The 17,099-nt window shown below is 32.0% G+C and overlaps 1 protein-coding gene across 2 annotated transcripts in view; it reads left to right on the top strand.

The window, feature by feature from the left end:
- Positions 1-17,099, top strand: part of LOC118184774 (uncharacterized) — a 290,183-nt gene that overhangs the window by 158,156 nt on the left and 114,928 nt on the right. For both annotated transcript variants that reach the window (XM_085807619.1, XM_085807620.1), the window contains 2 exons: positions 4,992-5,147; positions 16,886-17,030. In XM_085807619.1, coding sequence (XP_085663745.1) covers positions 4,992-5,147; positions 16,886-17,030 — 301 coding nt within the window. The remainder of the gene's footprint in view (positions 1-4,991; positions 5,148-16,885; positions 17,031-17,099) is intronic.

Raw genomic sequence — 17,099 nt, 5'->3', positions numbered from 1 at the left:
ATATTAATTTAATCAGCATGGGACATAATAGAAAACCACAAGTTTCTGAATTTACACCTAAGGCTTCTAAATTGCAAACTTCTGTTTGACAAGTATCTAACAATTCTCTAAGCAGAGAGACGTCTGTCGATTTCCTAACAGGTGTTAGATTTAACAGTTTATTTAAATGAGAATTTACGACCGAAGTTTTTTGTCCAAATCTTTCGTTTAAGGTTTTTATTGCTGCTTCGTAATTTTTATTTGTCAGTGTAATTCCTTTAATTGCATTTGCAGTTACTCCAGCTAAACATGAGTGTAAGTAATCAAATTTGTCTACGTTAGATACCGTATTTGACGGCATATAAGACGCACTGGCATATAAGATGCACCCTTATTTAGAAGACCACACACAAGGAAAAAAGTTTCAATAGTCCACGCGATAGCACGGTATCACAATAACTTAAAATGTAAATTTCAAGTTCAGGCCAAGATGGAGCTGGGCATCGAAGGTTATATTTTTGTTCTTTAGCTGTCTTCAGTTGATCTTCCTGCAGTCGCCAAGTACGTATCATTTTTTCGGTAGGTGGTGGACCAAAATACATTGCTACTGCTCTGTTTCTATGCGCTTTGGCGTAGTTTAACACTCCTAGTTTATACTGAATTGTATAGCTTAATCTCTTGTTTCCTGTAGTCATATTTTCCAGGGTATTTTTTTAAAACAAATAGTTTTAAACACCGAACCGACACGTTTATACAGAGTAGCACCGATACCGACATGTGTGTCGACTGAGTCAAAGAAAGTCTATGTAAAGAAGGAAAGGCTCCATAGACGTAATGTAACCGTCGAACCTGTTCAAACTTCGACATCAGCTTCGAGCTTTGGAACTTTTTGGTGACAGATATTTCATGCATGCGCAAAATAATTATGGCAGGTGTAGAAAAAGTTATGTGTGTCTAGACCTTTATCTGGGCTAAAAATTGCATTCAGTATTGAAAGTTAACCTGTGTCCTTCACGTATAAGACGCAGGGAACTTTTTTGAGACCAAAATTAGGAAAAAATGTGCGTCTTATATGCTGTTGAATACAGTAAATCTTCATTTCAGTGTATTAGGGATTCAGACTGATTCCAAAATCTTTGCCAATCAGCAGGATCGCCATCGAATCTTCTTACTGTTAACGATGGTAATTTAACAAATTGTTTTTCTTATTTTAACAAGCTAATAGGTTGTTGTTGCGTTCTTTGTGTACTTGGTTTATATTTATTTATAGCAGTTTTCAACTTGCATGAGCAATTAATCAATTGTTCATAATACTCATCACATTTAATAATTTCGGTTTTGATTTCTTTAACATCCCTAATTTGACTTTGAATTTCAGAATCTATTTTTTTAACTGTTTAAATCTTAAATTTATCTATTTTGAAAGCTCTTCCAACTCTTCGTCTGTTTCATTTTCTAAAAATTCTAGCTTTGATTTTAGAAATTAATCTTCTTGTAGGAGATCTAAGTGTAGCTCTTTTAGCCTTTGCGATTTCCATTTCGAAATCACTTTTTAACAATGCTTTCAAATTAACTTGATATCTTCATTTAACAAAATTTCTCTTCTTATTTTAATTACATAAAGAAGAGGAGTTAGAAGTCATTTGCAACTTTTTCGGTCATCAGTCGAATAAAAACAGAAGTAATTTGCTATATAAGAATCATTTCTTAACAAAAGGAGTCTTACTTGGAACAATGTATCCAAAGATAGCAGCACATATTTAATCCAGAGTTAGCAACACTTGTATACTATATTCTTTATTCGAAGCACAAAACAGCATATTTGGCCCTCCCGGGCCATATCTCTAGAAATGTAAATAAAAGTATTATATTGACTTCCATTATCGAGAGAGCTCTGGTCATACTTAATACTAATAGAACCCAACACTTCAACATTTCACAAAAATAATAATTTTACAGTAACAATAAGAAGTGCATCGATGGTTATCATCTACTACATCGCAAATTGAACTAAACTAACATTCTGTTCTCAGAAGAAGAGCGCCCTCTAAACGGCGATACAAAAATTGTTTGGGGGATTTTTCAACGCCTTCTGTTGTGAAAAGAGATAATTGAAAAATTTCCAGTGGGATTGTTAGATCAAGCAGTGTTCCCATGAGGGAGAACCAGTAAACACTATCAAAAGGTTTACTGATATCGAATGAAACCAATGCAACGTGACAGTGACTTTTATTTTGTGTCACAGAGTTTACATCAAACAAAGATCAAAATCATTATCAAAGTCATATATAGCTACAGGTAAATATATGTGTTACTGCTAAATAGCAAAAAGCGTTAATATGCACATTGCGTAGCTAATCTGCAGATTTGCTCTGTTAAAGTACGGAATCGGAAGTTTTCCACATTTCCCCTAGGTAATATGAACATTAACGGCTTCCATATCAATAAATTTCAAAACTTTGTTTCTCTCATTTCTTTTCCCTCTCCCTCCACTTTGCCCATTACCTACTAGGCACTCTCTAATCCGCAGATAGTCTACTAAGCCCTTTTTAAACTGAAAATAAAATCTTTTCTGAAACAATAGCAGCGTTTCTGTCCGCTTAAATTAACGTAATGTTATTTATTTATTTTTCAATATCTTAAAAGTCAAGTTAATACAATCAAGCATTCAACAGATTAGTTGATAGAATCAATTGTCAGTCAATTTAAAAACTATTACAGAGTTGCCAACTGTCCGGATTTAAGAGGGAGACTCCCGATTTTCGACTGCTCTCCCGCCAACCCGATTTACAATATATTTCTCCTGACTTTTTCTTATTCTTAAAATTTCTCACGATTTTTATGGAACTTGGCTTAATACTTTGTTATGTGAACAAAAAAAAAAAAAAAAAAAAAAAAGTAATTTTGGACGTCTGAAAGCAATTGAAAGAAATTTCTCTAGATTATATCAAACAAAACCTTGCGAATCAGATAACTTCTGCTTTGTGAGTGAGAGCATATACATAACCAGAAACATCGTTCTCCAGTTCTCCAATGGGCATCGTGCTCCACTATGTGTCATCTGGCATGTGTTCGCAAATGAGCACAAAGCAAGCTCAAGGCTGTTATTTGGATGTTCTTTAGTTATTTCGTTCATCTTGTCCTGAGTTCTGTGAGTACACGGGCCTTCGGGAAATAGTTTTAGAAATTATCATCTTTTGTTATGTCTGCGAGAAAGGTGAAATACTAGTGTACGTTTCAAAAATTGTACACAGTTGACTTTCCTTCCATTATTTCCTCAAGGAAATGTAATAAATTTGCGATGTGTACCACATGTCGTTGCTGTTTTTCGATTTCGCATGGTGGAAGGGCGGATGTTCTCAAACATGTGCGTACACAAAAACACAAGGACAACATGAGTTGTTTTGTAAAAAGCAAAAAATTAAATGTTTCTTAGGAAACAAAGGACCAAAAAGTTATATATGCAGAATGTCTCTTCTCTGCCTTTTTATTGGAGCACAACCTGCCCCTGTGCTAACAGCTGAAAAAAAGGACAGCTTCTTTACCAATAAATGTGGATGAACACATTGTTGATATTTATTATTATCTTGAAAGGAGTTCTAAAAGGAAGGAAAAATTGAAACAGTTCCAACAACTGCATAACAGCAGTTTACAATTAGAAAACTTAGATGAAGTTATAAAATCAGCTAGGATTGACACCAAATGGAGTTTAATTGGAAAACTGAAAGATGCTGATGGAACCAGGCCTATGTGGCAATTGCTATGAACAAAATTATGAAGTTTCTTTCTTAAAGAAAGCAAAATCTGCTACTGTTTATAACATTTGTTCAAAAACTGATGAAAGTTTTTTTTTTTTTTTTTTTTAAACGATGCAAATAATAAAAATGTTTTTTATGTGTAAGGTATTTTTGTGTTGAAGAATTAGAATTAGTTACTATTTAAAATTAATTCATTATTAAAAACTATATTTTTATCATTTAAAAAGTCTTTTTAACATTGTGAAAAATCTCCTGATTTTTGAGTGTCATAGGTTGACAAGTATGCTATTATACAAAGAATAAAACGATTTAAAATACTATTACAATTAAGGAAATGAATTTGCAAAATATATGATAAAATTATGCTCACTTATTAGTGAAATCTAAAGATTGGTGACCTTTTGAATTACATAGCAGTTGGATTTTGTGACAAGCACACCTATTTGAGGTAAATTTAGAGTTGCTGTAACTTTCTGAAACCGTGCCTGATCAACAATTTAAAAGTGTAAGTGGCAGCTATTTTAAGCTTGCAGAAACATTGCTGTTGTTCCAGCAAGGATCTTATTCTCACTTTAATGAGTGCCGAGTAAGTAATATGCAGATTATCTAGGTAATTTGCAGATTATTTAGGTAATATAAGAAATGAAGCAATTTTCCACACTTTAGGGGATCATTCTATTTAATCTGAAGATTAGCTAGATAATCTGCCGAATAACTGATTTCCGCACTTTAGCGGTAACATACTATTATAAGTAAGAAAAAGCATACTTCAAATTTTTTGTGATCTACATTTTGAGAACCACTCTTGTACAGTATCTGTTCTTCACAGCCCAATACCATTTATAAATTGTCCTGTATAATTTTTGCATGAATTGATTATATTTATGTGGACTCCCATAAAACAAATCTGCACATCTTTTTTAGTGAATTATCTTCTAGTATAAATGTGCTATTTTTGTTTATTCTGATTGTGAGTAATCATTCTTGAATTACATGATTATTTGCCAGATTATGTCATATTTCTTCTAAAATAGTTCCTGGACCTAAAAACAAGGTATAATATGTTCTACTGCAGTACAAATTGAAAATAAATAATCCTTTTTCTTTTGCTGTTGTGAAGAACTGAAAGGCAATAATGAAACATTTTGTTTTAATTCCAAAAATAACTTAAATGTTTTTTGAATTCTGAATTTGAATATATATATTTCTTTCTTTAAAGTATTTCTCTAAATTTAAATGGTTATGTTTTTCCAGGTAATTCAGGTCCACCTCCACGTTGCTCTTTTCATTGCCGTATGAAGGAAAAATCTCAACCTCGTTCTGAAGCAGCTACTTATCAATCTGTTCATTTTACTGGAGATATATCTCTGTGTGAGGAAGATGAAAATAGTGCAAAACATCCAAAACCTAGTCAGTATTCTCCTGGTTAAGTTTTTTGTGATAATGAAACTACTGCATGTATATATTTACATGCAGGCTGTATTGAAAAAACAGAATATATAAATTTGTTTGATAAATTTTAATGATAAACAATGTATTTATTATTACAATTTCTTATTTTTTCGGGGTTGGCCGAGGGCTGAACAAAATTGAATCAAAGTGTGCATGCGACCCTCATGGTACAAGCTTGACAAGCGTATAATAACAGATTATCAGATATCTTTTCAGATTGAATGTGTTCATAAAGAATAAATGCTATCTTAAATTATAGTCATATTTTAAATTAATTGTAACACTTTCAAAACATATGAATTGCTTCAGTATCTTGTGGATCATTTCACATTTTTGGGCTCTGATCTGAAATAAGTTTTGATCTACATATCACAAATCTAGATTATTGAAAGAAATTAATTATGTTGATTTCTTATAGCATTATAGAGACAAAATTTGTGCTCTTTTATTTTCCAGCATTTTTTGTTCTTTCAATGCATTTTTATCCTAATTATTGCCAGATGAGGGAAAAAAGGAAATTGTATTTGGAATTGAATTCTTCAACTAAGATAATCAGTTTCGAGTTAAATCTTTTGTATAATGCTAAAAATAAAATTAGCATATGCGGCAGAACATTTTGTTCTGAACTTGGATAAAATTTTTAAAATCTGATATAATTTTATTTCATTGAGAACTGATTTTCTTTTGTTCAGTGATTATTATCAGCAGATGTAAAATATACATATATAGTCTTACATTATGTTTTATGTAGTCATAAAATCCAATTCTCTCTTCATTAGTTGTTATTCACTACCATAGTGTGTTTAAGGTGATGTTATATGCAGGTTTTGTGTGAATTGACTTTTTGATGTGCATCAGATATCTGTGATGCAGTGGTGTGCAATTATTTTATGAATGCAATCTCTGTAATGAATAATTTTATTCTGGAGACATAAAGTCAAATAAATTTGAAAATGTATTTGAAATTGCAATTAAATATGTATTTTTAAAGAGGCAATTAATTTATGTCAGTATATTAAACTTATCAATTAAAATATTAACAGTTTAATTTAGCCAAAAATAACATTATTAACACCAAAAGTAAATATTATTAATAGAAACTGAGATAAACCCTTAAATGCTCATAACTACTTCCAAGCATTCTCTACTTTTGGTTTAATTTTAGGAGTAGGAATATTTTTCCATTCAAAGGCTGCATTTTAATATATCAAGATCTTTCGTATATTTTTGTATGTGAAAAACATGGTCAGTATAACTAATTATGTAAGGAATAACATTCTTTCAATAAGAAAATAAATGAAATTTTTGCTTGTAAAATATTTTCAGTTTGTTACATCATGGATTGAAAGCTGATTTTATGACTGAGGTAGGCAGAAAAGGCTCTATAACTTTTAAAAGTAACATTTAACCCTTTAACTTTTAAATTTTGCTGTCCAGTTGTTCCTAAATTCTAAAAGTTGTTCTGCTCCTAAATTCTGACACCTGGTGTGCAATTTGCACAGGGTGCACCAGCTGTGGCCCAAGCCCTGCTTCCATTCTAATAATAATATGAACATCACGCTATCTAATAAGCTATTTCCACTTCTCTATATATTGAATTTCCCCCTCACTTATTATTGTCCAAGCTATTCAGATGGAATAGTGGCTCTGATTGCCGTACCGAAGGGCACGAGTTTGAATCTCGGAGGAAGCATGGATGTTTGTATAGTGTCTGACAACCAGTCTTCCCTGAAATACAGCGTTGAGAACGACATTGCGACAATTTTAAATCCATGCCTTCTCTGGGATTCGAACGTGGGCTCTTCGGTATTGCCATCAGGCTCTTCTAACCGCTATACCATCTAGGCGGCATTTTTTAGCTCTGTTTTGGTTCTTTAAAATCAAAAGATGCAAAAATATGAAGCAGAAATCATTAAATGAAACAGATATATAAAACGGATAAAGAAGATGAAAAAGTTTGACATATCTAGACTTGTTCCTCAAATTGGCTGAATTCTATCACTAATTATTAAATTCTCATTGAATAGGGGGATAGGGGGCACAAGTACATGGCATAAGGCTAACAAAAATTGGTGCTTCCATTTGTGCATTTTGACGGGTCTTGGTTGAATAAGCTTGGTTCATTCATGTAGAAATCTTAAATAGAGGTGGGGTATACTTCCTGGAATTTTTTTTACTAGTTTAATGAAATACAAAATGGCATCAGAATGTACAAGGTCATTTTAAGAAACAAAATGGCGAATGATTTTAAACGCAATAATTTTGATTAATACTAATTTTGGCCCAAAGAAGCAGAAAAAGAAAGTAAAAAAAAATGACAGTCTTTGCACATCTTTGAAAAGCAATTGTCCCTTTTATTAGTAAAAAGGGAAGTGGAACAGTTAACTTGTCTGCTTCATTCGGATACAACATGACAGACTACATGACTTGCATTAGACTTTAAACTTGTGAGGATTTATCTATTTATTTTTAACCAATAGTTAATTTTAAGTTGAAGTTCTTTTCTGTCATTTTCTTTTCACCGACACTTTTCATGCCAGAATGTAAATGAGATAGCGAGCATTTATTTAGATTGAAGGAGAAAGAAGAGCTATTTAAGCAAAGGCTTCACAAGTTGACTTTAGAGCATGATTTGCTTACTTGAGGCCATGTTGTACCATGACTTAAGAGTAATTTGGTTCTGTGGCGTTGAGTGTTTCTAGCCATTAAGCTTGTCTAGATGGTTTTCTAGAAACCAGAACTTTCCTGTGTCTTACTTTATCCTGTGAGCTGTTAGACTGATCTATTACATTTTATTTCAGCATTATGTATTTAAGTTAAGCCAGAAGTATTGGCTTGTGTAAACCAAATTTGGGTCAATTTTACTTCTTTGTGTTCAAATAAAAGGGTCTTATACACCTTTATTCTGACTTTTGCTTCTGTAATCATTAAACATGTAGATAATTCTTCTACAGTCTTTTAGAGTTGGTAGTGAATGCTTCCCAAGAATACTAGACTATAACTAGACTTTTGAATTCTTATTTGTTTCCTGTGTTATTTCATATATCTAAAAACTGTACAGAAACTTTATATCTGTACCTCAGTTATTAGCATCAAAGAATTTGCATTGAGAAGAAGTAAAGCTTCAATGATACAGCAATGCCATGGAGAAAAGCTGAGTTGAAAGGCATTGACTAACTTTAGAAGTGCAAAGACATAATTTGAAATTCATCTATGAATGCGATCCAAAACCACCAGCAGTATCTGAGAGTCTGTCACAGCGGTATGATTTAAAAAAGTGAATTCTGTGCACGAAACTGTTACTAACTTCTTTAATCTTAGAAATACATTTAAGTTGCCAGTGTTATGTTAAAAATCCATGTCATGACATGAGAATGTAACAGAAAATCATATTTTATGAACAATGGAATGGAAACTCATTGGAGCATTTTATTTCAAAATTATAATTCAGACTATTTTAAGAAGTCAAAAACGTCTGACAGTATATCTGTAAAGTTTTCTTAGTCAATGCAGGTTCTCTACCTTACTTTAAAAAACCTCTGGCTGCCCAAAATATCCCAAAATGAAACTTCAAATCCATAAATTTTCAAAATAATAATAATAATGCTAGCCACAAAATGGACAATCCTAGAAACCCTCCTCCTGAACAGAACAAAATAACATCTTCTAAGAAGGAATTCCAAATTTATTCTTACCTTAAAACTTAAATCTTATTCAGAAACAGTTAACAACACTAACCCCAATAAAAATTTTATCGAATTCTTTTGCACAATTTGGGAGTTTGAAAACATCTTTGGATCTTGGGAGTATGGTAACAGGTAGTTTGCCGATTTTCGTGACAGCCTGTAAGACAATAAATGTTACTGTCTGGGACACCAGCAATAACCTGAAAACATATTTCCAAATAGAGTTTATTTTGCTATAGATGAATCAGAGATCTGAAGACATCTCATGGAACACTTATTGACGAATCACAGTTCTTGAGTCTAAATGGGGGGATTTGCAACAACATGTGTGGTACTTCACATTACTGTGTATCTTGTGTGAAGCACTGTTGCATTGAATACTAGTGAAGCACTGCTAAACATTTGGAACCTATGGCCATCTCAAAAGTGAATTTTTGCTACGTTTATGTAATGATCTAAAAGATTTGCTTGATTGCATCATGAGTGCCGTTTTGATTTCAAATAAGTATAAATCTTCAGCATGACGGAATGAAATGACATTGTGTGAAAGGAAGGACATTACAGATCAGTCTGAATGGCAATGGAAGAAATCTAGTGAAAATGGACATTTTGTGAAATGGATTGTAAGGAAGGGTACTTCATTTGCTGAAAGTCATTTGAGTATAGGTGAAATTTTATGCATTTCTTACTGGCTCAATTGACTGCAAGTTAACTGCTGGATTTAAGGTTTAGGAATTAGCTGTAGTACTGCAGCGGATTGGAACTGTTACTATAGATAAGGGTGCATAGAATTTAGCGAGAATAATACGAGTATGCTTGGTAGTGTGGATGTAATTGTTGAAACTGATGAAAGTAAATTTGGCAAGTGCAAGTGCCAGAGAGTGGAAGGAAAATGAGTGTTTGGTGGGGATGAAAGAGGAAGTAACAAGCATTTTGTTGACAGGTTGGTGGCAGACAGAAATAAAGTCTGCTTATTAAGTTTCATTAAACAGTATTTTCTACCAGGCACTACAATAATATTCAGCTGCTGATAATCATAAGCCTGTTTGGAAGATGAAAGTTTTCAACAACTTGCCTTAACCATCAATAAAATTTCTAGGATCTTGAGACAAATGCACATAGAAATAGGATAAAAGGCACATGGGGTGCCATCAAAAGTGCTATTCTAACAAACCCCAATAAACAGAATTGCACATTTTATTTAGCAGCGCATGAATGGCAGAAAAATTCCCATAAAATATCATTCAATGATTTTGTTGAATGTACACAAAGAATATCAGCCATACAGTCAAGATTCTGAAGAAGATTAGGTAAGTTGGTACTTTTTATCATTTGAAGAGATTATTTTTGAACATTATGCGTGTATTAAGATACAATAACACACCGAACAAATATTAATTTAGAAGTCAAACAACAAAAATCAGCATTATATTTTCAAATTTTCACAGGATTAGTTTCGATGGCTTTACCGAACCATCATCCTCAGCTGCAAAAGCGCAGATGAATGAAATAAGATATCATTATATCTTATCTCGTTCATACAAAAATTGTTTTTCAGTTGGCTCAGTAAAACGAGAGTATAGAATTTTTCGCAGTGTATATATCAGTTTAACAGGGTTCGTACGGTCCTTAAAAGTCCTTAATTTTTTCAAAAATGATTTTTGGTCCTTAAAAGTCCTTAATTTTGGCCAAAATGAATAAACGGTCCTTAATTTTGCTCATTTGACATTTCTTATCATTTCTAATGATTGCCATTCTAAGTGTGAATGACTATTTCTCATGAATATGGAATTAAAATTACACGGCTCTTAACCAATCTGTTTGCGGATTTGCGTTGCAAACGATAAAAAAAAGAACAATTAGCTACCCGAACAAAAGTATCGGTGTCTGATTGGCTATTCACCCAATCTTTCGAAACAGGTGTTCTCCATAAATTTAGACAGATTGTGATGAAAGCGTGAAGCCGGAAGTTCTTTAAGAGGCGAAAGTGATGATGAAGGTGCTCGAGAAAAAAAAAGGGGGGGATTCTAAAAATATTTGCCAAAATTAGAGCAATCCCAACCTGGAAAGCCACAACCCTTCCGACGCCAATAGGAACGAGATGCCTGGAAAGTGCATTTTCAATAAACTGTGGCTTCATCAAGCTGACTACAAAGAATGGATATTGATGGATGGCAATCCTTAAATGTGGTCTTTGTCTGAAACAAATTGAAATTTCAGAATGGGAGAGTCAGCGCTGAAAATCACATGAAAATTAAGTTTCATTTTATTATTTCAATTTGTTTTTACATGGTTTTGCTTAGCTTAATTTCTGTGTTTCTTTCAATTAAGCCATAAATTAATTTTTTATCACTTTCTACGGAGTTTATTCTCTTTTGCACATACTATACGTATGGGATATCGGGATTATGAGTTTATTTCTGCAGAGGGTCTGTTATCGATTTCGCGGGAAATCTGTTGCTCCATTTCGATTTTAGGTCGCCAAGGGCAAATTCGGTAACGCTAGCCGAGAAAAAGTGAAGTTCGGAAATACGTTTTGAAGCTTCAATAGACAATTAAGTATTTGGTTTAAACCTATGTTGTTGATAGTAATGCATAATTTTTGCTAATGGCGATACAATTATTAGTTGAAAATAACTAACTAATTAAAAAATTTTTAATATTTTTAAAGCTGAAAACAACTAATTGAAACTAATTTTCCTGAATTAACTAGACGCAAAATTAACTTTCATGAATTACTAAAGTTATTGGGTAGAAGTTTAACTGAAAATATACATTCCGTATTATATATATATATATACAGTACAAAGTCCGAGGTCTGGACTCGTCGGGACTTCGGCGATCCCAGATTTTAGATTTTTCCGGATATTAGATCATTTTAAATCTACTAAGATGGCACTTAGAAATTAGAAAATTGAAAATATGAAATCGTGATTTATGAGATAATGAAGCATTTAGGATTTCAAGGGTATCAAAATTTACAAAAGAAAAGAGCTTAATATTTATATGTTTACTTTATTAAACATTTCTTTCAATGTGAGTTGTTTGATTTGTTTTCTCTGCTGATACTTTAGACTAATACTATAGATATATAATTTCTTGTTCAGTTATTGAGTTCCATTGTTCAAGTCCTGTAATTGCTGTGTCGAGAATTCCGAATAACTTGTCAATCAAAATTTTTTCTCGTTCAGTAACCTCTCTGTTACTTTCTTCACTATCGGTAGCTGTATTTTCTGGATTTAGAACCATACTACAGATTTCGCCCTCCGTTAACTGATTGATGATTGGGCATTGTCATCGCAATGAAAAACTTCTGTTTAACTTCGCTAAATTCTGCCGCCTGGTGCGGCCATGCGAGCTCTGGCACTGGTTCTGGCTTTATGTGAGTAACAAATCAATTATTCTTCATTCAGATAGCACTAAATATAATCATTTGTCCTATGAGTATCATTAACAAAATCTATTTTTAGCATAACGAAAGAAATTTCTGCTAAATCTTCCCTTGTCAACATTTTAGCCCATTGAACTTAAATCTGTAATCGGATAATACTCTTATTTGGCGTCGCTGCATGAGTCATCACTCAAGTTGTCATCCGTTGATAAACATGTGGTGATGAAAGCAAAATACAATAAATAATGATTCGCGATTTCGGCATCAAGGATATAAAATATTAGTTGGTGTAAAATTAACAAATGTTTCGGTTTGAGATTATGCCAAGCAGATACACAGCTATGGAGTCAAGTTACTAATCACACAAATTTATGCTAAAATAATTATTTCTTCAATAATGATATTTTTTATTTAACGCCAAACTGAGATTAAGAATCGAGATTTCCGACATGTTTTTTTATGATGAAAAAAAAAAAAAATCTAATGCGTGTGCGTAAAGCATACCCCTTCCCTTCAAAAAAGCCCTAAAAAATTGGTTGATGGTGGCTTTGAGGTCCGGATTTTAGATCATTCCAGATATTGGATGTCCGGATCTCGGACTTTGTACTGTATATATATATATATATCTTTCAAAATATAACTTACCAGTATGGATTCACTCTTTTAAAATAATTCTACTTTAATTAAACTTAGGAGATAATATAATCAATTAATCAATATTGTTTAGGAAATAAATTATATATATATATCTAGTAAAAATGTATATTTTCACTATTCAAGTATTCACTGTGACAAGTATTCTTATCTTGTCACATGAACAGGCCTCTGTGGAAAGGGGCTTCTCTGTAAATAAAGCAATTGAAAATTTAAGTGACTCATCATACATTTTTCAACGCACAGTATTTGATTACATAAAATTTTCTGGAGGTGTTCTTAATATCGAAATTAATAAAGAAATGAGATCAGCAGCAGCTTCTGCAAGAAGTGGAATTCGTTATTTAGAAGTTCAGTATTTAGAAGAACGTTCAGTATTTAGAAGAACAAAAATCTTTAACTAAATCTGAAAATTCAAAGAGGAAAAGAAATATTATTGAGGAAGAAATTGATTATATGAAGCAGAAGAAAAAATTTCTTCAAAGGGACATTAAAGATATTAATGAAGAAGTAGATGCTTTAGCAGATGAAGCTGAGACCAGCAGGAACATTGATTTGTTTATCAAAGCAAATGAACTTAGAAGAATAGTTAAAGAAAAGGAAATAGACATAAATAAATTAGATGTTAAAATAGCTGAAACGATTTCAGATTTTTAAAAAAAAAGCACAAATGTTTTGTATCTTTTATTGTACAGTTTATTATTCTAGTATCTTTCAAAAAACCAAGGAAATAAATTGTATGTTTACAAATCAGTTATTTTAATCTGCAAAATATTCTTACATTGTGATTATAATAGTAGTTGACTGTGTTTAAATAAATATCAAATAAGTTAAATAATAATCATGTAAATCTCTAAAATAGTGACTGTTATTAGTGTAAAATACACTTATACATGTTTTTCAAGAAATTATGTTCCTAATTTAATGTTATCTACTTCATAACATGTAGGGAGTTAGTTTAATTTTCAAAATTGTTTTATGGTAATTGAAATTACAAGCATGAAGTCGGTTGTACGGATAATTGCTTTATTCTATTTATTTTTTTGTTTGCTGATAGGTCCTTAATTTTTTCTTTGATGGTCCTTAAAAGTCCTTAATTTTCATGTAAGGAAATGTGTACGAACCCTGGTTAATTGAATTCTTATCCCCATCACAAGGTTATACATACCTTCTTACGTGTGTCGACAGATACGTACGTTGACAAGAGGCTGTCCCTTTTGTGGATATGTCACCTGACACAGTGGCCAAAACATATTTTATGCTTGGATTTCACAGTTTGGAGTCTGTGTTACCAGGGACCGCAGTTCGAGTCCCAGTTATTTATCCTCATCACTGTACCACCTAAGTTACAGTGGACTCGTTGAGAGGTTCCACCGATCTCTTAAACGGGCCATTAGATGCCATACTGTTTACCGGGTTGATGTTCTTCCCACTGTATTTTTAGGATTAAAAACAACATTATGAGAGGACTTGGGTTCTTCTATATCTGAAATGGTTACAGTGCCAGTTTACGTTTACTTGGAGATTTCATAAACCCAGCAAAAAACTCGAACAATGTTAAGTCTCATGCATTTCTAGACAATTATGTGAAACCATGGTCACATTATCTATTACTTCAAGAGGTTTTTTATTCCCAAAAAACTCACTACATCCTTGCATGTGTTTTTAAGTTGTGATAAAAAAAAATATCTTACAAAATATAGGAGCCCACTTATATAGGCCTACATCTAGTTCTATGTGGCACATCCAAGAACTGTTGGAAATAGAGACAGTGGTGAGCATTGCTCATCTTAAATCAGCCTTTCTTTTTACACTGGAAGCTGTCAAGACTGGACTTGCACACCATCTTCAAAGGCATGTTGAACATTTATACACCTTCACAACTAATGTCTACACCTCCAATTGCCTCTGCATCATCACCTGAGCTTGGAACCCCGAAACCGAGTGTTCTCCAGCATACACGTTCTGGACTTTGGGTCCAATTTTGGTACCTTTAATTTCGCTGCCAATAGAGGGGGAGTACTGTGGCAACACTAAGTGAACAAATAGACCCCAAAATCCTTCAAGTTACGTTATCGCCATGGTTCGTTGATTTTTTCCTCCTATGCAATTATCATCTATGTTAATTTAATGCATAATGGTTATTTTAAAATTAATCTATTGCTTCATGTCTCTAGTTTATCATTAAAAAATCTGCCAAAGCTTGTACATACATTTATTGTTGCAACTGGTACAGCTGTGTGCAACACATGTATTTATTTAAATTATGATTGTTTTTTTAATTTGTTATATAAATGAAACAAGAAAAGTATAGAAAGGCTTTATTAGCAGCAAAACTTGACTGAAATTAATTTTTTATATTCATAAACTAAAATATTTAACAGGTAAATAAAAGGCTGACTACATCCTCCTGAAGCTATGAAATCTGCCCTAAGAGAAAAGATCTCACCTGATTGAGAACCCCTGTGATAATGTGTTCCTTGGCAGATATTGTTCTCAACATCTATTGCCACCCCTTTGTGTTTGTCACTTCATTAACAGAACACTCTGTATACATAATACTTTTTTTTTTTAAATAACAGTTTTCAAAATTTGTTAATTTACCTTAACCAGATTTATTATAAGTATGTAGAAAACCATAATGCAGTGCTAATGGAATATAAATTAAAGGGTACAATAATTTTAATGAAACAGAACGTAAATATGAAGCTTATATTCACATAACTCAAAATTACAGCACCTTTACAAATTTCAACATGCACATTTTTTTTAAATAAACCCCAGTGTACTATATTTTGCAACAAAATAAAACTTCCATCCTTTTCATGATTTCATAGTGTTATCTTATAAATTTCTAAAACCAAATCACCTAATTTCATTGGAAATTATTTATATGAATTTACATAAATTTTTTTCTTGTGTCTTCACATGTGTGCTGCATGACAGTAAAATCGTGCAGTGTTGGTGCCTCTTTCTTGAACTCTCTTCGTTTTGGATATTTCTGTTGTAAATTGGTTGCTTAAATCTTATTTCTTACTTTTTAAGCTGCAAACACATGATTAACGTTTTAATATCATAACTTAGTTATCTTAACAATTTCACATCTCATTAATGTTTTCCATAACAGATAGTGTTACATGAATTTTCTTATTCATCGATCCATTTATTTACTTATAAACTTGCTTATTTGATCCTCCTGACCACAGCAAAAAATTTTTGCTTCTGAAGAAGAGGGAACTATTAGAAATCATCCTCAAAATCTATGCTAGTCTCAAGTTTCTTTCTTGCCTAATTTTATTTAAAATATACAAAAAAAAGTGTCAGCATGTGTGTAAAAATTACTTATAAATATTCCTATTACTGTTATTGAACTTTACTGTTATTGATACTTTTGAAAATGTTCATTACTGCAGTGTGAAAATTATTTCTCTGAAACATCTGAAACTTAAAATGGTGGAACGAACCTGTTTTAAAATATTTGCTTTGTAACCAGTAAAAATCACCAGAATTTTAAGTGCTGTAGGATTTTTTTTCATTGTGTTCTCATTTTGTGTTCCTCTAAACTATCTTCTTTTATTTTTAAATTATAAGTTATATAATATTTTGTAAGGTCAGTTATTTTAATCTATATTTAATTTGTCTTATCTTGTGTTTGAGAAATTAAGAATTCGGAACAGAGTAATTTCACAAATTCCTCTGAAATATTATTTTCTTTGATCACTATAATTCCTCAAATATAATTTTCTTTGATCATTATACATTAAAAACATTGTGTAATAGTTTAATATGCTTGTTCAATATGTGTAGTAAAGCTGCGGCACAGTTTAATTGTTGTTTATTTTCATGTGCTTCAGCATTAGTTTTCATTTAATTAGAGTATTTTCTTTTTTTATTGAATATTTATTGTTTAATTTTATATATTAAATGCCTTGTAAGTCTTAAGTAATATGTAATATTTATTTCAGGTTGCATAGTAACTCATATGTTTAAAGCATTTGTTCGTGTTGTTGATCCAAATCCTTACAATCAACTTTCATTAGAAGAAGCTACTGCTGATGAATATGTAACAAGACATAGTTTAGATGGAACAATACTATTTTCAGATCATAGGTTTGTACGTGATATATGTAAAATTCATTGCACAAACTAATTATACACTACTGCAGCTGATACTAAATC

The sequence above is a fragment of the Stegodyphus dumicola genome, chromosome X1 (genome assembly GCF_044657685.1).
Source record: "Stegodyphus dumicola isolate Sdum_Otavi_A_Nest chromosome X1, ASM4465768v1".
Lineage (NCBI taxonomy): Eukaryota > Metazoa > Arthropoda > Arachnida > Araneae > Eresidae > Stegodyphus > Stegodyphus dumicola.
The sequence above is the reverse complement of the archived record's forward strand: the minus strand, read 5'-3'. Positions and strand labels throughout refer to the sequence as shown.